This window comes from Aulostomus chinensis, chromosome 18 (assembly GCF_037954235.1).
Source record: "Aulostomus chinensis isolate RoL2024-O1b breed Wild chromosome 18, RoL_Achi_v1.0, whole genome shotgun sequence".
NCBI classification, from domain to species: domain Eukaryota; kingdom Metazoa; phylum Chordata; class Actinopteri; order Syngnathiformes; family Aulostomidae; genus Aulostomus; species Aulostomus chinensis.
The window spans coordinates 60590-84080 of NC_141337.1; the positions used below are offsets into that span (position 1 = coordinate 60590).

Sequence of the window (23491 nt, forward strand, 5' to 3'; positions counted from 1 at the left end):
CTGTCGTAACGCAAGCTCCACGTCCGCATGAAACATGAGTGTTGTATTAGAGCTGTACATAGTTATTGAGATACATACTTGATTTCTGAAGTATTTCTTTAAAACTTGTGTTCTTTTCTTTTAAACAGTATTAATTATTACTTTGCGATGTGGAGTTTTTTGTTGTTGTTGTTTTTTACTTTATGCTCTTGTATTTAGAGTGAAACACCAGTCTGTTTCAGGACCCTCGTTTCATCTTGTTCTATTATACATTATTGCAATAAGTAAACTCTGTAATCAACCATCATAGCATTTTTATCTATTGCTAATTTCCATAGAAAGGCCTTTACAATAACAGACATATAACACGAGTAAACATGGAACATGCTTTCAGACAACAAACTAAAGCTACATGGTACACTTAGTTGTGCTTATAAAATTGCAGTAAGACTCAACACAGCACACACAATTTAATAGACATATACTGCCAGTTAAACAAAACCACCCATTTGTATGCAAGATACAGTATGTCCTCTCCCATTCCCCACGCATGACTACATGTCTGATTTTCATTTCAAATTCAAAGTGTTGAGGATATTTGTGTTTTTTGCATTCAAAACATTCAACTTGTTAGCTCCCCTACAGAAATCAAAGTCTGGTTCCAGGGGTTACTCTGGTATAGTATTTGGGTTGCAAACTCTCCAACAATAGGGATGATTTTTTTCTGCTATAATGGTTGCAAGTCTTCAGTTTGTCCACTTGAGAGCAGTGAAAACTTATAATTTAACAGCATCACTTATGTCTTCATAACTTTCATAATTCACCAAAGGTACTATTTGTAAAATGATGTTCAAGTGTATAAAGATGAGGATGGACAAAGGATATGCTATACCGGGTACATTAGCATTTATTTGCTATGTTAGCTGCAAATCTTGTTTAGTGATATTAATCGACAGATCATCTAACATTGGACCAACATGTAAAATATTATATGAAGTATAATGTTCCAATAGCCTCACAAAGTTTTTTATTTATTTAGGCAGTCATTGTTGTCAACTGTTTCTGCCTCAAGGCCAAGTTAGTCATCCAGGTAATAGGCCTGGTATTATTATACAAAAGAAGATGCCAAATTATTTTCGGCTTATCTGTTTTCATCTTATTATTTGTCAGTAATGCATTCATGACACTGTTCCCTATTATAGGGAACTATTGTTGCTTGCATATAAGTCCTTTATGAAACTGATAAAGCAAATAAACTCAAACTCTGAAACTCCAAAAACTGGAATTGTAAACATGCAAATGATAAAAATAAACTATTTAAATTCAGAGATAAATTGTGATGAAGAAAATAAATTTCTGACAACTCTGTCCTTACATGTGTATCACTTTTTGTTTGCTTGTTCATAATGACACATTGTCTTGGGAGACCAAATCAACGCCACATGGCCTCCTGCTGGTGGATGATTTGCACTCACGTGTTTGCAGCATGAATTCAGCTTCAGAGTTATTTACACATTTACAAGTAGTATCATTATTTTAAAGAAGAATTTTTTTCTTTTTGTGAAATCTGCAGACACTGAATTCCAAGTGAAGACGAAACCATCCATCCATCCATTCATTCATTTTATTCCGTTATTCCTGTTAAGGGTCGCGGGGGGGGTGGAGCCTATCCCAGCGGCTTTCGGGCGAGAGGCGGGGTTCAGCCTGGACAGGTCCCCAGTCCATGGCAGGGCCAACACATAGAGACAGACAACCAATGGCTCTCCCAGCCACGCCTACGGTCAATTTAGAGTCTGGATTAACCTGGTCCCTCTTGATGTCTTTGGACTGTGGAGGAAGCTGGAGTACCAGAGAGAACCCAGCAGGAACAGGGAGAACATGGAGACTCACCCAGAAAGACCCCGTGCTGCAGCCGGGGCTCCACCCACAACCTTCTTGCTGGGGGGCCACAGGGAGGACCACTGCTCCACCCACAACCTTCTTGCTGGGGGGCCACCGTGAGGACCACTGCTCCACCGGGCTGCCGGAAGACTAAACCATTATACTCAATATTTCCTTAAAGAAATATTCAGTGTTTAACATCTTGAGCTGCCTCAAGATGATACAACATACTGGATGGAGGTTCTTGTCTCAGTGGGAAACTGCTCTGAATTCAAATCAATAACTAATAAAAGGTGATGACAGTGACAGCGTTTCCATAATTGCGTCTGCAGATCCCCCCCCCCCACACACACACACACACACACACTCACACACACAATAAAAAGGGTTAGGGCTACACGCGTACAGTTGCCACTGAGAGGAACTATAACAATAACTCAGTTACTCAGAGAAACAAACTGCTAAACCTCCATCAACAAATCTCAGTTCTCATCAAGCCACCAGCCCTGGGGACTGGTAGAAACCACTATCAGCCAGGCTAGTCCATTTTTTAATGTACCTTTAACCCTTACATACTCTTCGGGTCAAATTTGATCCGTTTTGACTTTTGACAGCAGTAAAAACACCCTAAACATCATTCTTTAACCCTGAAACTTGATGACTTTTCCTGAAGTGGCCCAAAATACATGAAAATAATTTTAAAATATTGATACATAATTTTGTATATGTGCAACACGTTTTTGCCCTTTTGAGACTGTTACGGGTCAAATTTGACCCGTATCTATTTCGATGGCTTTTACATCTACCAGTGGGGTCAAATTTATATGTCATGTTGGTGTGAATTTGTAAAGAGGGAAAGAGGAGACAGAGGTCAAGATGACCTTCAAACAAGGCATGTGGGTTGTACTGGTATGGCAGAAGGGCTGAGAGGACCTGGGATAATTTCGTCACATCTCATGAGCTGAGTCAGGTGCTGCTGATGAAAAAAATTACAATGTTTGGCACTGTGAGGAGGAACACACCTGAGCTGCCACCTGCCCTACCTGCAACAAGGGGAAGAGAGGTCTTCTTCTATGTGTGCCTTTACTCAGGACACCACAGTTGTCTCATACATGCCGAAGAAGAACAAGAATGTGATCCTTATGAGCACACTACACAAGGCTGCAGAAGTGAGCACTCGGGAAAACCAAAAACCAGCAATCATCCTTGACTACAGTGCAAAAAGGGCAGAGTGGACAATCTTGATAAAGTCACAGGCACATACAGCTGCAAGTGGAAAACCGCCTGCTGGCCCCTCGTCATATTCCACAACATCATTGACGTATCCATGTACAATGCCTTTGTGATTTGGAGTGAGCTAAACCCAACCTAGCAGGCAAGCAAGAGGAACTGGAGGAGATTCTTTTTAGAGGAGCTTGGAAAGGCCCTTGCGGCTCCTTCCATGCAAAAACGACAACACCTCCCCTGCACAGAAGCCTCAGCAGCATTCGTGAGGGCAGTGCAGCAATCTGAGCCTGGCCTGCTCAAGAAGTATCCACGGAGTGGTCAGCACTGTCGCCTCACAGCAAGAAGGTTGTGGGTGGAGCCCCGGCTGCAGCACGGGGTCTTTCTGGGTGAGTCTCCATGTTCTCCCTGTTCCTGCTGGGTTCTCTCTGGTACTCCAGCTTCCTCCACAGTCCAAAGACATCAAGAGGGGACCAGGTTAATCCAGACTCTAAATTGACCGTAGGCGTGGCTGGGAGAGCCAATGGTTGTCTGTCTATATGTGTTGGCCCTGTTTGGTTCTATTTCTTGTTATGAAAAATGACACTTTAAATATCCAATGAAATTAATCCAATACACAAAGTTTTAGAAAGTAGTCCAAATAACAGAAACAAAAATGAAACGTCCTCAGTTAAAAGTTGTGTTTCCTAAAGTAGGAGCATTAATGAAGGAATTTTTTTTTTAATTTGATTTAAGAATATTTTATGATATTAAAAGCCTCAACCAGAATTAACTCTTGTCATCTGATGTTCCTGTTCAAGATCTTCCTCTCATTGTGATCTATCAGCTGGATCATCACTGACTTCTTAAAGAATGCCTTTTCTTAGTGGTTAGAATTCTACGCTGCTCTGCCAAGTTTTATGAGAGCAACATCAGTCCATCTTGTCATCATCAGTTCATCCCACCTGCATGTTTGGTATTTGACATTTATTTCTTAAACAACTTATCAGGAGCTGCTGTTCATGCAGATGGATTTTTGAGGAGCACCACAATGATGCAGTCTCTCTAGTTGAAAACATTTTTAATACATTCAGAATTTTGCATTTCGAGCCTAAATATGCCAAGTTAAACTTGTACACTTAGGCTGTGGTGTACTTCTTACAAATTAAATAAAGTTTTTTTTTTTTAAGAGAGCGCTTTGACAGTTCTAAAGAAGCAGACTTGGCAGAACCCTAAAGCCAGTGTGAGTTCTGCACTTTGTGTACTTCATAATCCATGTTTATTAAATGATTAGTGATATTTCCAAAATTGTAAGTACTTTATATCACCTGAAATTTCCTTCTGATATCAAAATAGTAAATTATTAACTTTAACTTTACATGGCTTTGTAATATCACAGACTTTATTTACTCAAGATTCTAGAGAATGTCATGTTCTGACATACAGTACACAGGTATAATGCTGCAGAAATGAACAATCAACAGAAATTATGAAAACAATCTGCCAGGGAAAGTTCCCCATCATCAAGTGTGCAACGAAGATTATGAGCTGAACTTCTGTCCATGATGAAAACTTGCAGCTTTGTTCCTCAGGGACATTTTTCTTAGCATTGCAAGAGACTACCAGACTCCTTCACCACAGTCACATTTTAGCTGAAGTCAAGGCCCAAGGTCACCTGTGTCAGTGTATGAATGCCTATGCCACAAAGTGTACAAGCCAATGATCATGTATAAAGTTTATTAGCGAATAAGTCAAGAACATATGAAGGTCAAAACAAAGCAGCCGCCTTGCTATCAATATATTCTTGAGCTACAATAGCGGCAGTAAATTTCAAGTACAGTGACACTGCAGAAGAGGCTATGGCAGGGGTTGGCAATCATGTGCCATGGAGGGCCGTGTGTATGCAGGTTGTCCTTCCAACCAAACACTTTAACAGGTGATCCCACTGATTAACACTCTTCTGTGGCTGAAGGTGTGTTGATCAGTGGAATCACCTGTTAAAGTGTTTGGTTGGAAGGACAACCTGCATACACACGGCCCTCCCTGGCACATGATTGCCCACCCCTGGGCTATGGAATAAGATGGCAAAAATTAACCAGATGCATATTATAGGACTACCTAATGGCACAAGTTGTACATTCAGACATGCATATATACAGAGATACAGCTCAATATCAAAAATGCAACATTGATACAATAGGACAGTGCTTACAATAAAAACACACATCAAAGCATGTTTTCTCACCAACCATCTCAGCCACTACATCCACATGTGAATCATCCACAGACAAGGTCTGACCACAGTCAACAGACCGAGCAGAGCAGAACTAGGGGCAACAGATGCTTGCCGCCAGCCTGACAGCACACCATTGACTTGGTGTGTCAGGGTCTTTACACATTACTTTTGACTCAACTTAATACATCAATGAATCTGTTTAAAAGACAGATGTTAAATTCGTTGAATGGTCACTTTAAACCTCTAATTTGTGGTTCTGCTGAACTGTAAAGGGTTAATTTAAATACCACTATATTAATTTAGATAGCCTGTATGGGTGAGAACCTGGAGGTGAATCGCAGATTAATAGATGCAGTTTGTAGCTTATGAATACGTCTCAGGTTGACACACAGGCATTCCATGTTTTGGCATCAATGAGCTGCTGTTGTTGTTGTTACTTTTTTCTGTTTCCTCGCCCCTGCATGCTGTGCTATCATATCTGGTCAGGGCAAAAGCCAATCGTACTGAATGGATGGCCAATAAACATGTATCTAAATGCATCAGTTGGTGGTTTGAGAAGCATATATAATCAGTCTCAATGGTTGTGATGCACATCCTTAAACATTTTAAACCTCATGAAGCAACAGTTAAATGCAGGACTGTTGTATCATACTGCACTGGTCCTATCTTGGTCTACCAGACAAAATATAGTCAGTATATGGATATACATTCTATAAATAAACATTCTTTACATTGGTAAAACTCCTTCAAACACTGGGCAAACTTCCAGTCCAGTGAACAAAAATCCATTCAAAGTCAGTCTTGAGCTTCAAATGCTCTTCGACTTTCACTCCATTAGCTGGATTACCAGTGGGTCGCACTTTGTTCTAAAACTGAGTTGATCTCAAGTAAAATTTTTGGCATTATAAGTAACTTATTTCTAAAGATGCATTCTGTTCAAAATTGTCTTCTGGCAAGGTTTTAATGCTCCCATTTTGGAGTCCATTGAGAAGCAGAGGGACTGCCTGTGACATCCCATTGTCTGGGTCTTTCCCTGCAATTTCCCCAGCTTTGTCTCTTGTACCTGGGAGGGTCAATTCAGTGGCCCCTGGAGTTGCTTCTTTCTCTGAGTGAAAAGGCAGTGAACTCTGTCGCTGGGAGTTGCTGTTACCATTCTCTGCAATTCTGTATATCTCAGTCATTTCTGAAACATCTTCCAAATCATCATCCTCTTCATCCCTGATACCTCGTCTCAGGCTTTCCCTGGGCATGAGCGCCCTCCTCCCCTCCTCCTGCTGTGGCTGGTGCCCCATGGGCTCGAGGTTCTCCACTTTTCTTGTGGAGCGACAGAGAGCTTTCCTGAATCCCCTCTTGAAGTTGTCCGATAAGAAGCCATAGACAATCGGGTTGGCGCAGCTGTTGGCGTAGCCAAGTACCACAACAAAGTAGTAAAGGCCATGGTACTCTGAGGGGAGGGACACCAACAAGTTGATGATGTTAAGAGCGTAGAAAGGCAGCCAGCAGAAGACAAAGACGGCAACCACGATAACAACCATGCGTGTCACCTTTCTCTCAGACTTCCGCCGTTTAGTTGAGGTGGCATGGACTTTCTTACCAGAGCTGCGGATCTTGAAGACAATGAGCAGGTAGCAGAGGCATATGATGAGAAGAGGGCAGAAGAAGCCAACTGTGGAGGTGTAGACGATGAACACTGTGCTCCAGATGTTCTCGGGCTGTGGCCAGGCAATGTTACAAGTGCCTCCTGCTTTCTGGATGTTAGCAAAGATGACCACAGGCAAAACAACTAGGAATGACAATGCCCAAATGGTGCCATTAACAACTTTGGCCACCTGTGGGCGCCGCCACTTAGACGAGCGAATGGGGTGGACCACAGCCAGGTAGCGGTCAATGCTCATCACCGTCAGGCAGAAGATGCTGGTGAACTGATTGATGGAGTCAACAGTCATGACCAGGCGGCACATGAAGGAGCCAAACGGCCACGACTGGAGGGTGTTCTGGATGGCCAGGAAAGGAAGGCCAAGCATGAACAGTTCATCGGCGATGGCCAGGTTGAGGATGTAGATGTTTGTCACTGACTCTATCTTGGAATAATGCAGTACAATGTGAATGACCAGCGTGTTCCCACCTAGGCCGATGATGCAAACCACAATGTATATGAGTGGGATAAGGACAGCAGCTACGCTGGGACCTGAAGAAACATCTGGCAGTGTGGAATTGGTGGTGTTCAACAGCGTGTCATTCAGAATGTTGTCACTGAACATGAGCAGAAATGGGAGCTTGGGAGAGGAGCTTGCCAAGCTGCTGTTCTCCCACATTTCATCTGTTCCAATCCCAGGAAGCGGAACGTCCCCCATGGATGATTCCGTCACTTTGTCTGTCTGCCGTGTCAGCTCCAGTGCATCAGCTCTGTGAGATGAATAAACATCAACTTGTTATCTACTAGTTACTTGAACAATTATTTAACTTCTGACGAGGCTGAGGAGCTAAGAAAGAAAACATCTTTGTTTTCCAAGGACATGAGAAAGTGCTGAGCTTTAAAACAAATGTTTTTAACATACGTGCGTATGTGTGGCAGACTTCAACACGGTCTTTGTTCTCAAATTGTTTTTCTTCCATTTTTTTCTAAATTAGCTGTTTGTTTGGTTTTTTAATATTTCCGTGTCTGTGGTAAGACAACAAGGATGTCTTGTTTATTATTATTGTTTTTAGCATTCTACTGTCATTCTACATTCCAAGTGCTGATAGTATTAACACAAATCAAGCATGACTCAAAACAAAAATGTTTATTAAAAGCCATTATAATGACTTTAGAGCATTTTTCCTCCAACTTTGTTTTTAATAATCCCGAAGATGCTTACAATGACAGAACACAGGAAGGAGTTAAAAATAATGCTCAAAAGACAAATGGCAGAGAAATACAGGATAAAAAGATGAAAAGCAAATTACAGTGAAAAGGAAATATGATGACTCAGACAGGAAACAATCCAAGCAGAGAAAATGGATGTTTGCAGTCAGATTGATTTTAGCACAGTGGCTATATTTGTTCCTTTTGATACTGCAGGCAAATTAAACAAACCATGTTCCCACACATGGATGCAATGCTGATATTTGACATTTCATTCGCAGCCCAGCACTCCAGTCAGCATGAGCCTCAGTGAGAGAAATCAGACGTGTTAAACATATACCTGCCCCCACATTCACATAAAGGCCATAAAGAAACAGACGCTTATGTGTCTGTTGATTTGAGGATTACAGCTAAGTGTAAGAGAAGCTAGAAGATAAAGAATTACTTATGTACATGCTGGAATACATGACCATGACAACTGTGAAATGAAGAAATCCTGATTATAATATGTACTCATCCTCTCCAGTCCTGTGCTACTGTGTGCACCTTGGTCACAAACACCAACAGGAGAAATTAAACTAAATTACAGGTTTTTGATGGCCATGAGGGCTTTATTATCACATGATATTTGAGGTGCATGACACAAATGCATGATGACATTTAAGTTAGACCCTATTTAATACAGAGCTGTCCCACACATGTGATTATAAAAGCCCAATTTCACAGGATTTTGACTTATTCAAAATGTATAATGTTGCTTTCTGAACATCAGCAGAAGTGCCCTGAGACAAACCCAGGACAGGTTATCACCATCTCAGAGGCCACAGCTTTATAAAGTCTATGAATAACTCGCAGGGAAAAAATACATGATGAAAGAGCAAAACAAGAAAAAATATGTATGTGTTTTAAAGAGACCTAATGTTTCTTTGATTAGAGCACAGTGATTGCTTCATTGTTTTTTTTAATATCGTCTCTTCCTTGTGAAGGTCCACTGGTCAGCACTGTCACCTCACAGCAAGAAGGTTCAGGGTTGAGTCTTGGCCCGGGCACGGGGTCTTTCTGGGTGGAGTCTGCATGTTCTCCCTGTTCCTGCATGGGTTCTCTGCAGTACTCCAGCTTCCTCCCACAGTCCAACGAGTAGGGACTAGGCTAACTGGATACTCTAAACTGAGAATATGTGTGGCTGTAATAGGCTCCAGCCCCCCCCCCCCCCCCCGCGACCCTTAATCAGGAAAAGCGGAAGAAAATGGATGGATGAATGGACTTCCCTGTGGAACTGTTAGACCCCAACGCCTAACCCTAACGATATTTCACAGTACATTGGCCAATTTAGAGTGCCATGGAAACTAGAGAAAGAGAAAACTAAGACATCAGATTCGCAAATCAAACAGACCAAATAAACAAGAGACTTCTCTCTTCAGCTTGTGAAAGGGTTTCAAAGGAACAAGACAAAGGACCTTGCCAACTTTTTCTCGTGGTCCTTGGTGATGAGCAATAGTATATCAGCAGCAGATAAAACTCAGATCCACTGAGCTGAAATGAAATATTAAAACATCCTATACTCATCAGTAAAGAAATATAAATAAATGAATTTGTCATAAAACCAACAGACAAAAAGATCTACTTGGACACAGAATCATGACAACCCTAATCCTAATCATCACAAGTCATTTCATAAATGTTCTTCTTAACTTAAAAAAATTGGCCTCCCAGATTCCTGACTGACAGTATGATCAAGATTATTTCCAGCCAAAACAATCTTCTTTGAATAATTTCGTATGTCCTGCCAATGGCCTGAAACAGTTGTCAGTAACCAGGATTTACTGTTTGAACCAGACCACCGCAAATAGTGCATCACTTGTTCTTTCACCCTAAAAAAAATGGTGTTATGAGACAGGAACAGTTCTGGGCCTACAAGTACACTTTTTCTGAATTATGTTGATGTGCTCTTAAAACAGATGTTTCCATCAGATCTGTGATTTGATATATAACTATGCACTTGCAAAATAAAGATTCATTCTGGTTGTAAGCAGAAGAGGGAACTATTAAAATGAATGTGTTTTCAGACTCAAAGATCTACGAATTGCCATAGCAGAGTATCCAGCTTTTTTTTGGGCTGGATAAATAATGTGAACGCGAGCCGTAGTTGCTCCCCAGGGGGCCGTAGCAGGCAACAGGAGGTGCAGTCTAGTGTCACATCCTGATAACACATCACATGTTATGCTAGGCTTGTCCAATGATGTATAGCCCATTCACCGGATATAGTCTCCTGTCAGTACTGTTTAGTTCAGTTTTTGAAAACAAGGATGGCAAGACATCAGGAAGAGTTGCTGCTGGCTGTTCACAAACAAACTTCAATGACAAGGTGTACCATATGTGGATGCTTATGGTTATGTGGGGTTTCGAAAGTACACTAAGAATACGAAGAAAAATGAAGGCGCTCCAAGAAGATTATGAAGCTGAGGAACATATAGCACGCTGTCTAAGACAAATACATCTAGCTCTCATTAAAGAGAGCATATTAGTCTGACAGAAATGTGTGGAAGATGGACAGACCACAAGGACATGTGTTTTGGACAGATATTCTGAACAACTTTGACAACGATGAGCGGTGGAAACATTGTCGGGGCAAACCTTTGAGTTTGTTGTGGGACTTGTTACGCTGCACCTGAGGCGAAAGATTTCAAACTTTTGTAAGCCAATGGAGCCATGACTCAGACTCGCAATTGCTTTGAGGTGGAATGCTACCCCATACGAGAACAGATCGGTGAGCAGCATCTTTGGAGTCTGTTTTTTTTACTGTGTATATGATCGTCCGAGAAGTCAGTGCAGTGCTGAAAATGTTTCTTTATCGGTTTGTGTGCCTGCTGAGTGGTGCCAGTCTTCAGGAGACTGAGGAGCTCATGGGTCTAGGTATCTACCCACTTGGCCATCTTCCACAATTTGCGATTCAACTTGGAACTCCCATGTGAAATTTTTCTTGTCTCTTCCTTGTGTGCAAATCCCACTGGATAGGATAAGTCATTGCCACACCCCAAAACACTGGAGTGGGCAGGCTGTTCAAATCAAACTTGCTCTGGCAAAAAGACTAGGATTGGAGGAGGGTAAATAGGCATGGCTAACCCCCCCCCCCAGCCCATGTCAGTCAGTGTGAACACAACAGGCACCTCGGCCCTTGGGGGGCAAAAACACGGCTTTTGTGGCAGTGTGAAAAGGCTTGTGTCAATGTCACTGAAGTGACAGGTGTGAGCAGGTATCTGCTTTTTCATTACTTTTAAGTTGATTTTTGGGGACTTGGGTTCTCTTAGATCCTACAAGCGGTTAGGATGTTGTCTTCCACTCATCTTCAATAGGAGGGAACTTGAAGGCTTAAGGCACAACAACAACATAGTTGTTGCCCCTCTAGCTGCTGAGGTTAACCCTGTTGAATGAGCCAAATCATGACAAGGATGAAGACAATGCCAAGAAAGATGAAGAAGACCATGTTTTGAACTAATATGGTTTTTGGATGACAAAGGGATTCTATGATTTTAAGAGGTGCTGCCAATGATTGGAGAAAAGTGTTGCAGCTTATATTCTGAATAAATAGACAGAGGTACGAAGAAACCATTAGGAAAACCACATGATCAGCCTCAACTCTGACCTCATGTCTCAAAAAGGCCACCAATGAGACCATTACAAACCACACTGTCCATCCCACTAAGGTACATCTATTACCTCAAAGGTACAGTCTTAGTTTTTCAATTGCCAAGAGGGAAACTTATGACGAACGTAATGAGTGCAAAATAAAATGAAGCAAGTACAATTTTCTTTCAAAAGAATGTTTTTTCCAAGGTTAAGTGTTTGTACTAATACTTCAGTTTCAGCAATAGAATTCCCACGAGATTTGATTAAAATCCACCCATCAGACACATGCCAGTGATAAATTGGCATGTAAATGTATGACTCTTTGTCAGTTAAAGCAGACAACTCAAAGTTGACAGCTTGAGCTCTAAGAACTTGATTTCTCTTTCATGTTATAAATCATTAATGACTTTATCACAAAATGATACAGCTGCAGGGCTGGTTTAAAAAGAAAGAGAATGAGGCATTAAAGATGAACAGCCTTTGCTTTAAATAAATTTCTTTCTGAGGATCCCCAGCTGTGACATCAATACCCATATACAAAACATACAATGGCCCCCAGAGAAATCAATTCATCAAGCTGTCCGTCTCTCATCTTTAACACTATTTAATATCATAATTTTTCATATTTCACTCTGCCTCACTAATCCTCAAAACTGCCCCTCCCCCTCGCCGACCCTTCAGGCCTTTCAAAACTTTCTGAAAATAAGCTTGCTTGGAAATTAGGGTTCTGAACTGCAGCCAATATCAAATGACAGTGAGATATCCTGGGATTTAAACATCTCATCATCTTTTTTCTTATTGTAGCTATCAGAGCTGCTGAGGGTGATACACAACACGAGGGTTTCATTTTTGGCCTCTTCAAAGTAGCAGAGACATGAATGACTAATGCCCTGCACAACTGAATTAACATCCGTCTTAATGTGATCTCATCACAAGTGGTCAACCTGCTGAGTGTGTTCACACTTGGCCCTAAAAAGTGTCACATATCCAGGACTGGATCTCACCTCCCCCTGCGGTATGCAAATAAACACACACAAAAGAGAGAGAACAATCAGCTGATGGGCGAGAGACATGAACTGTTAATAGGAGAGCGAGGAAGAAAATTTCCTCCAGTTTGTCATTTAGTAATGAAAAGCAGAGGCAGGAGAATTTGTAGCGGTCCAGACCACATCTGCACTTCAGCATGTTCACGACAAAGCCATCCAAAGATTTGGAGTTTGTCACAGTCAGAACAGTAACATATCTCAATGGGCTTTTAACTTGGTCAACACTGCAATAATGATACATTCAGCAATCAATAAGCATGTGCATATCTGTATTTAGAAAGACCACTTGTGATCCACTCGCTCAGGATGAATCTTAATACTAGGTGTTAACAGACCCTAAGTGGGGATTTTTTCATTAAAACACATCAAAACGAAGTAATTGCAAAACTATTAAAAAAAAACCTGACAAATGCTTGTCTCTTGACCAAAAAGTTATATATTGTTTGGAAGCTGGAACGTGACTCATGTAGAACTGTGAAAGGCCACACCTCCATTGTTGCTGTCTCATCTTGAGTCACTCTCACCCTTCTCTCCGGCTCTGTCCCTCTCTTTTCTGTCTCTCTCCTCTGTCTTCATCTCTGTCCCTACCCTCCTCCATCTCTCTAGCTAGCTTAGCTTTAAAAAAAAAAAGCGGAAGGGGAGGTTGACGCAGCAACTCAGAAGCCCCATTGGAACGTTTGTTGACTAGAAGAGCAACTGCTGCTACTAATCATTAGGAGGAGGAGAATTCCTGCTGGACACACCAGCATCCTGGACCTGAGTCCCACCCACTTCTAATTACTGTTATAAGCTAACCAACATCCTAGACCTGAGCTAGCTGATGCTAACACTTCCCACCCACTTCTAATCTTTGTGCTAAGCTAATCAACAACCTGGACCTGAGTTAGCTGAACTGGAAGGAGCTGACTGAATACAAAACTCTTGGAGCAGGGCAGGGCTATGGCTGACAAAAGACTGATAAACCACTCAAGACACAGCTGAATCACTCAAAAATGTGTCAATAAACAAGATGAAACAAATGGGTAAAATCAACACACAAAGAGAAAACCAAGATCGAACGAGGCCATGATGATACAACTTAAGAGTCAAAAGCAGATAGTCAAGCACAACAAATCAAAAGACCAAAAGGAACTGTAACATAATGCAGAATAAATGCAAAGGAGTATTAAACATAACACTGTCCATGCTGTAATCTGGTGCTCAATGACATTCCTGATCTATAAATGTCGATAGATGATGGGGCTTATGTCATTTCACATCTGCGTGGTGACAAGAAACAAAGATGTTAAATGTGTAACAAGAGGATGATGTTACTGAAGGCTGAGCACCAGTGAGGGAGTATGTAACTGCAGCTCACGGAGGGCGTAAAAACCAAAATCTCAGCTGCTAGTTCACATTTGAAAGGCTCTGAAGATTTCAGGCCAGCTGAGAAAATTCCCATCCTGCCAGGTAATTCATACTGTCATTCATGACTACAAGATTAAAATTAAAAAGGTATTTAAAAGATTATTCACAAAACCAATTAACTTGGACTGAATGAGAACTCAGCAGTTACCATCCAGGCCACGGTCATGGTTGAGGACATTGGCAGAGTTGTTTGAATAGCATATTTGCTTTTGTATTTTCAGCTCTTGAACGCTGAGTGAATGTTCCACAGCTTGCCAAGCAGTTATCTGACAGTCAGTCCTGCACCAACGTGATGAGTGACAATGGAAAATGATAATCTGACTTAAAGAAAATTGAACTCTTAAAGACCAAGAACATAGGTTGCAAGTTACTAAAGATACATACAAAAATATGATTACAAATTATATGTTTCCTTTATATATACACACATAAATGAAGCAGTACATTTGGCCTTGGAAATACTTCTTAATGGCTGGAAGGTTTGTGTCAAACATGACCAGATCCAACAGCGCAGTAACAGTTTGAATCAGAGTGGATGGCAAATCTATCAGGAGGTAACATAGCAACAATACTGATACTTCATCCCTGTTAACCCCTTCTGGTCTGTCTACCACCAAACATGATAGTTTGATATGGAATATATTTTATGAAAACTAGTTTTGTGTCATGTTATGAAAACAAAATAAAGTTTTATGATTCAAACTACATTTCACTTTTTCAAAACTTATTAGATGCAGAGACATGAACTCGATTTGAGTCAACAAAAAATAATTTACTTGACACTCAGTTTGGGACTCACGATTTGACTGGAGACATGATGGCTCAAATTCTCTGCTGCTGGCTATGTGAGGATAAACTACTGCTGGCTGCTGGCCATGCACCATGCTTGTGCATGTGCACACATATTGGCCACCATTCCAAACTGTGCCAGGGTCAAGGAAGCATACTGGGCCCAGGGGTGTAACAGCGATCACACAAGTCACCTGAACCACACTGTGGGGCACAAACATGCGAAAGCACTCTAATTACCATGTTTATTCAGTTTGTTTATTCAGAAAAAGAATCAGAATCAGCTTTATTGGCCAAGTTTGTAACACAAACAAGGAATTTTACTGCGATTTAATGAGCTCTCTTTGAAAAAAAAAGTTATGTTAAGGTTTATGTAAAACCTCCGGGCTCAGACCCTAAAAATAAGATAAAAAAATAAAAATATCAAATTTATAGAAAAATATACACAAGCCAACCTATATACAATATATAAATTAGTAAGTAAGTATATATCTTAATGAACAGTGCAACCATATCTAGAGTGAAGTGGTGCAAATATGCGTAGGAGGGGTTTCTTAGTGTCGTGGTTCTCCTGACTCTCTGACTGTTAAGAGTTCATCAGAGCGACATCCCGGGGAAAGAAACAGTCTCTGTGTCAGCTGGTTTTGGTGAACAGTGCTCTGTAATGCCTGCTGGAGGGGAGGAGCTTGAACAGACTGTGTCAGGAATGTGAGGGGTCTGCAGAGATGTTGGCTGCCCGTTTCCTGACCCTGGACTGGTACAAGTCCTGGCTAGAGGGAAGGTCAGCACTGATGATCCTCTCTGCAGACCTGATTGTCCGTTGCAGTCTGGACCTGTCCTTTTTAGTGGCTGATCCAAACCAAACAGTCTCAACAACCTCTGCTGGGCCTTCTTCCACACAGTGTCTATGAGGGAAGTCCACTTCAGGTCCCAAGAGAGAGTGATGGCGTCATCATTTCACATGAAGGTGTGCCAGAACACTGAGAGGTAAACAAACGACAACATAGATGTCGTTCGAGTCGAACGTTCGTGTTGTCATTGCGTGCACTGCAATGTTGTCTCTTGTGCAAAGCATTATAACTTGGGACAGATTTGAAAATGTCCAAGCGCTAATGCAGCGAAGGAGGATGGAGTTTTTGGCTCGTCTGGAAGGGAGCCGAAGAAGCTACAGATGAAGCCTGACAGGCAAAATCAGGATGTGACAGGGAGGTCACGTGAAACCTGAGACGACACGGGTTGCCTTTTTCACACTGCAGGCGAGCCGAGCCGAGCCGAGCCGAGCTGAGCTGCAAAACACCCGGGTCACTTGGCGGGTCGGTAGACATGGGTCGAAATGCCAATTCGACCCTTTCAGAGTGCAGAAAACCCGTGTTGACCCGCGTTTTTGATGGAGTGTGAAAGAGGCTTAAGAAACCTGAAGGTATCCACAGTAGATACTGTGGTTGAGGATGGTGAGAGGGGAGCGTGTCGGGGGGCTTCTACTAAAATCCACTGTCATCTCCACAGTCTTGAGCGGTTTAAGCTCCAGGTGGTTCTGACTACACCAGTCAACAAGCTGTTCCACCTCCCGTCTATAAGCAGACTCGTCACAGTCCCAGATCAGACCAATGACAGTGGTGTCGTCTGCAAACTTCAGGAGTTTCACAGAAGGGTCCCCTGATATGCATTCATTTGTGTCGAGGGAGAAGAGCAGCGGGGAGAGGGGGGGCACCAGTGCTGATGATCTGGATGCTCGACATGATGCCTCCCAGCCTCACCTGCTGCTTCCTGTCAGTCAGGAAGCTGGTAATCCACTGACAGTTGGAGGCAGGCATTGTGAACTGGGCGAACTTCTGGTGGAGGATTTCAGGGATGATGGTGTTGAAGGCCGAGCTGAAGTCCGCAAACAAGACCCTCGCTTATGTCCCTGGGGAGCTGAGGTGATTTCGTCCAACTGCAGTGAGAAACACTCGCAATCTCCGATGTCCTTCCACATTTGCTGGGTTAAATCGTCATCCATGGTTTCACAGCACCGTGTAACTGTACTTCTTGACAGCTGGAGAGCTTTGATCGAAGATAATATTTCTGCCTTATTTTTAAAGTCCCGGAATAATGAGTCAGCTGCTTCAACAAATGCCTGTTTTATCATCTCACCGTCTTGGAAGGCCTTCTTGTTATTAACGATGACATGACTCACCCGGAACGATGCTTCGGTTGCTGCTTTCACTTTTGAAGTATGTTGTGTGAAAAGTGACTGCTGTCCGGACAACTGGGATTTTATTTCCTTCACCTTTCTCTTTCTCAGCTCAATTTTCGGCGGGAAGTCCGTGTCGTATTTTCCATGAGCAGTCCGAAAATGCCGCTCCACATTACCCTTCTTTGGTATTGCGATGGTAGACTGGCAGATGAGGCAAACGCACTTCGAAAATGTCATCGTGAAAAAAAAGTCCTCCTCCCATTCAGTACGAAAGTGATACGTTTTTGTCTTCTTACTTGGTCCTGCTCCCCCACTCATTTTTATGCCCTTTCTTAAGTTAAAGAGAAAAAACCGGGAGCTAAAAATTGGAGGTAAATTGCTGACTAGCTTGTTAGTTTTGCTGCACTTTACGCCGTTGTTTGTGCATGTGCAGTGACCTCAGTGTCCGAAAAAAATCAGATGTCATCAGACTGACTGCCCTGTATATCAATCAAGTGACAGGATGGATGATAGGCTGACATCTATTTTTTTGTTAATGTCACGCGATCTACCAGTATTACCTTTGAGATCGACTGTTAGATTGAGATCGACTGTTAGATCGAGATCGACTGTTAGATCAAGAGCGACATATTGAGCACCCCTGGCCTACAGGATGATAGTGCATCTGTTTGGCACGACATCTTCAGCGAACTTTGCTAGCTATGCTCTGAAAACAACTGCATAAGATAACCATAGGCAGTACTCCAAAGAATCTGCGGACATGGTCCTGAACAACTTATGTGGATGACTGCTTAAAGTCTGTGCTGACTGAAGCTCAAGCTGTTAACCTGTATGAGGAGTTAACAACCCTCTGTGCACAAGGAGGTTTCCGACTAACAATGTGGATTAGTAACAGCAAAGCAGTGCTGACTTCTATACCCAAAGATTAATGTGCCATTGAAGTAAAAGACCTTGATTTGGACCAAAAAAAACTTACCTCTTGAAAGAGCTCTTTGAGTTCAGTGGAGCCGAGAGGAGGATTCCTTCAGATTTCATGTAACCTTGAAACCTCAGGCCTTCACAAGAAGAGGAATCATCTCCATTGTCTCTTCTGTGTATGACCCTCTAGAATTTCTTGCTCCATTTATTTTCACAGCAAAGAATATCTTGCAAGAACATTGCAAACTGAACTTGGGATTGAATGACGCAATTCCAGATGCTCATTGTCTGAAATGGCAGCAATGGCTCACCAGATTGCAACAAATGGAAACCTACAAGATTGAAAGATGCATCAAACCAAAGGACTTCAGAGAGATTGCATTCGCTCAACTTCAGAACTTCTGTGATGCAAGTGAAACAGGTCATGGTGTTGTAATCTACCTATGACTGACCAATACTGAAAATGCTGTTCATACATCAATTCTTTTTGGAAAAGAGTAGCACCCTTGAAAAAGCTAACAATACCAAGACTGCCATTGACTTCTGCTAAGTAAGCAGTTTGAGTTGAAAGGATGTTGAAGACAAAACTAGAAATCCCACGAAAGACATAACTGTTTAGGACAGACAGTACCTCACCCTCTTTATGTCTGCCCCTCTCATTCCTTCTGTATCTCTGTCTTCCTCCATTATCTGTCTTTGTCTCTGCCCCGCTCTCCTGCTCCTTCCCCCCAACCCATAAAAGCAGACATCCATCCAAACTGATCCTGGATCTGCTCCACATTCCTGGCGGTTAAAAGGAAGGTTTTTGTTGCCACTGTTGCAGGATGGGCTTGCTGATGGAGAATTGTTGGGTGTAAATTCATTGAAGGAGTATGATACTCGACCTGCTCTACATTTTAAGTGTCATGAGATAACTTTTGATGTGATTTGGCGCGATACAAATAAAACTGACTTGACTGTCTTAAAATGCATCAAAAACTACACAAAAAGATTCCAGACATTTGTGGCCAACTGCACTGGAGTCAGAGTCAACTGATGTTAGTCAGTGGTGACATATTAACACCAAGGATAATCAAGCGGACTATGCCTCCCGTGGTAGGACAGCAGAGGCCTTCCTGAAGCATGACATTTGGATAAGTGGTCTCCAGTTCCTTTCTCAACACAGAGGAACAGTGGCCACACAGTCTTTCAGATCTTGGATCAGTCTCTCATGATGATCCAGAAATCAAGAAAGAGAAAGTCACAGCCAATGTAACACATGCAGGGAAGCCAAATGCAGCTCTCACACTCATTCATTTTTTTCTTAACATGGACCAATCTCCAAAGAGCAGTGGTGCAGTTTGCTTAAAAGCTGTTCTACAACATCTGCGAAACAAAAGAAAGGAAGTAACTGCTAACACACAACACAAAGAAAAGGACCAGGCAAAGCAAGTAGAAATGATGGAAAGTGAAATGAAGGCTTTCAAAAGCAGTATTGGAGCACAAAAGCTTGCCTGGAAAGACTTAAAGTCAGCAGAAACTGCAATTGTGCAATTATGTCAAGCACACAGCTTCCCAGACGAAGTTGTGACCTTGCAAAATCAACGTAAGAGCGTCAAAAGACAAAGCACAATTTTTAAACTTGCTCCTTAGCTGGATCAAGGAATACTGAGGGCTGGGGGAAGGCTGAGTAAACTGGCTATGCCTGAAGAAAAATCACTGCATGTCAAGACTTCTTCTTGAGCATATTCACATGCAAATAGGACACAGTGGAAGAAACCACATTATCAATTTTACAACAGAAATATTGGATTCCTTGTGCCAACGCACTGTCCAGAAAGATAATCAATGACTGTGTAACCTGCAGGTAATGCAGAAAATAGCAGATTTGCTAAAAGAGGATCACTCCAGATTTACCACCAATCACTAAAGTTGGAGTTGATTATTTTGGCCCCATTGAAGTCAAGCAAGGCAGGAACACAGTGAAAAGATACAGAGTCATTTTCACGTGTTTGGCGAATTGGTACATTTAGAAGTGGCCCGTTCATTTGACACGGATTCATGCATTAATGCTCTTAGTCAATTTATCTGCAGACGAGGACAAGAGGACAAATTAAAATCAGACAATGGGACCAACTTTATCTCTTCTGAAAGAGAATTGAAAGAGGCTCTTAAAACCTGGGATCAAGACAAGGTAAGTCAAGACATGCAACAGAGAAGTATGACATGGACCTTTCATACCCCTGCTGCTGCTCATCATGGAGATGTGTGGGAGACATGGATTAGAATGCTGAAAGGATTTTGCTCTCTGTCAAAAAAAAGCCGCCCCTTAACCACAGTATCAGACAATCTGAATGACTTGGAACCATTGACCCAAAATCACCTACTGTTGTATAAGGTGAAACCAACACTCCCACCAGGAATCTTTAAACCAGAGGACATGTATGTCACACGCCGATGGCGCCAAGAACAATGCTAATAAGATCTGTTTTGCTCCAGATGGATAAAAGAATACCTTCCGCTCATGCAGGAGCATCATAAATGGAACAGAACCAGAAGAAACTTTGTAAAAGGAGATATTGCATTGATAGCAGATGCCTATTCTCCACGAGGGTAATGGGTAACTGCTAGGGTTGCTGACACTAACCCTGATTGAAGAGGAGTGGTGAGGAGTGTGAAGCTCCATTCACGGACCAACGTCATCAAAAGCCCAATCAACAAGATCTGTCAGCTGGTTCCGGCCAGTCAGTGAAGACACACACACTTCCACAGTCACAGCTGACGTGGCATATTTTGAAAGATTTTATTTATTTATTATATTAAACTGTCACTACTTAAGACAGTGCATACTCTACATACATACTTCTTCCTCTTTTACTTTTGTGTATTACTTTTATATACTACATATTTTTGTACATTTGCACACCCCTCTTATTTATCCATCGTCATCTTCCGCTTATTCCCACTAGTAAGGGTCGCGGGGGTGGAGCCTATCCCAGCATCTACGGGTGAGAGGCGGGGTTCACCCTGGACAGGTCACCAGTCCATCGCAGGGCCAACACACAGAGACGAACAACCATTCACACTCACATTCACACCTACGGTCAATTTAGAGAATCAATCAGCCTCGTCCCCAAATTGATGTCTTTGGACTGTGGAGGAAGCTGGAGTACCAGAAAGAACCCAGCAGGAACAGGGAGAACATGGAGACTCCACACAGAAAGATCCCACGCCCGAGCCGGGACTCGAACCCGGAACCTTCTTGCTGTGAGGCCACAGTGCTGACCACTGCTCCACCGTGCAGCCCCCCTCTTATTTATCTTCACATACTATTTATGTTAAATTCTCCTTTTTTCTTGCTGCTGTAACGACGTTAAATTTCCCCACTGTAGGATGATTAAAGGTTTATCTTATCTTATTTATTGATAGTAAACTCAAAAACAAGGAGCTACTATTATTACGCACATTGTGTAACGCATCATAATAGCGCCCAGTATATAGGAGCCAATTTTTCTTTTGTGTAAAGAACTACTAAGTGTAACATTTTTAAGTTGAGATGACATCATCGACGCACGTCTCGTGAAGGAGAGCAGGCACAGGTGTGAACAGAAATAGTTTTCAAACACTCGCTCAACACTTGCAAAGGTTTTAATGCGTTTAATCCTTATTACGATTTTGAACGAGTTTGGTTGCACTTTAAGCAGCACCATATTTGATGCATGCATGTGTAGCTGATTTTCACTGTTTGTAAGATGCAATGGCAGACACTCTCACGCATTCACTCGTACACTCATTCAAAGAGTGCCACAATTTGATCCATTTGATCCATAACACTTGGAAATTCTGGGAGATAGAAGGACTTCACCGATTTTCAACCAGCTTTGTATTATTATTAAATAAAAACAATTTGGCTTTTCCTCGCTCAGTCTTACCTGGGCATGTCTATCCCATTTTCTTTAGTGAGAAAATCTCACAAAAAACGCATCAGTTGACATCATCGAGGAGATTTTGGTGTAGTTGGTAGCAAGGCTGATAACATGTCACTAGTTATGGATTTTTTTTATGAGGGTTAGGGTTAGGGTTGACCTCACTCCCAAGATAATGTCAGCCAGCTTTCTTCACTGCAAGTGGTGAAACTTGGAAAGTTGTTGTTTAACCTGATTACAACCATGGAAGAAGTCCATTTTCAAGCTCATATGGGAGAAGAGGATTTTGAAAATGTGCTACTGGAACCAGACATCCATGAATCTCTGCATGAGTCAGAATACAGTGAGGAAGAGCTGAGAAACAAGCCTTGCTTATCAGTGAGGATGAGGAGCCTGGGCCAGCACTCTGGGGCTGCAGCTGGCATGAACTAGGTACAGGTGTCTGTACACATCCACATGCAAAGCACAAGACCTGTGTCTACCAACTGAATCCAGTTTATCAAGATTGAAGCTTTAACACATTTTTGTGATTTTTTTCTTACATCCAAGTATGGTGATTAAAGGGAGAAAATCTGCTAGCAGAATGCACACATGGATTAAAAATCTTAATGCACAGATTTGTAAACACACAATCATTTTCAATGTTCCTCAGTTAACAAGAGAGACTGAGAAGGCCAACCAGCAGAGGGCAAAACAAAAGAGTGCGGATATAAAAAAGCACCCTGTTTGTTGGTTTTTGTATTTTAAATGATAACACATTTATAAATGTTAATTTTATGTAAATAAAGGCTTTACTGATTGATTTTTGTTGATGTCAGTATCTACCTATATAATAATAATAATAATAATAATAATAATAATAATAATAATAATAATAATAATAACAATAAATTTATAGAAACTCTATGGCCTCGAATTGTGAATTTTCATCATCTAGAAGCTGAGAACTGACTCTTATTGGTACACTAACATGTAGCCCCTTTAATTAAGCAGCACTCCGGTTATTCAGTGTTATTTTGTTTATTAATATTGGAAAGGACTCTAATCTATCAGTAAAATAAATAAGCGGGTATCAGTAATAGTGACTAACTGAAGGCTGCAGGTTACTACAGAGCCAGCAACTACAAACTATTAATTACTAATTATTTCGATGTGATAAATGAGCAAAACAAGCACAGATTTAATTTGCTAATGTCTCCAACACACTAATAAATCGTTCAACTCGGGATTGTATCATGCGCAGCGCATCAGATGGTTCTGGTGGTCAGAAAGAACCCAGATGAGGCGGGTCGAAGCGGGTACGATGCTTTCATCATCTGAACCGAACAGAAACATTTCTACTCACCGCTCCACTTTCTCAGACCTTCCCGCGACTGTCGTCAGGCTTCATGAACGAAACAAGGAGAGGAGCCGCTGCTTTGGTTCATGTCATCCTGGTAACTTCCACCCGGCTGACGGAGGCACCGAGACTCCAGCGCC

The 23491-nt window shown here is 41.9% G+C and overlaps 1 protein-coding gene across 1 annotated transcript; it reads right to left on the bottom strand.

Moving 5' to 3' along the window:
* Positions 1-5136: 5136 nt before the first annotated feature.
* sstr3a (somatostatin receptor 3a) lies at positions 5137-23491 on the bottom strand. Its single transcript, XM_086184049.1, has 2 exons — positions 23358-23491; positions 5137-7705 (listed from the first exon to the last, which is right to left on the bottom strand). The coding sequence occupies exon 2, from the start codon at positions 7651-7653 to the stop codon at positions 6202-6204; it is 1452 nt and encodes a 483-aa protein (XP_086040175.1). The 5' UTR covers positions 7654-7705; positions 23358-23491; the 3' UTR covers positions 5137-6201.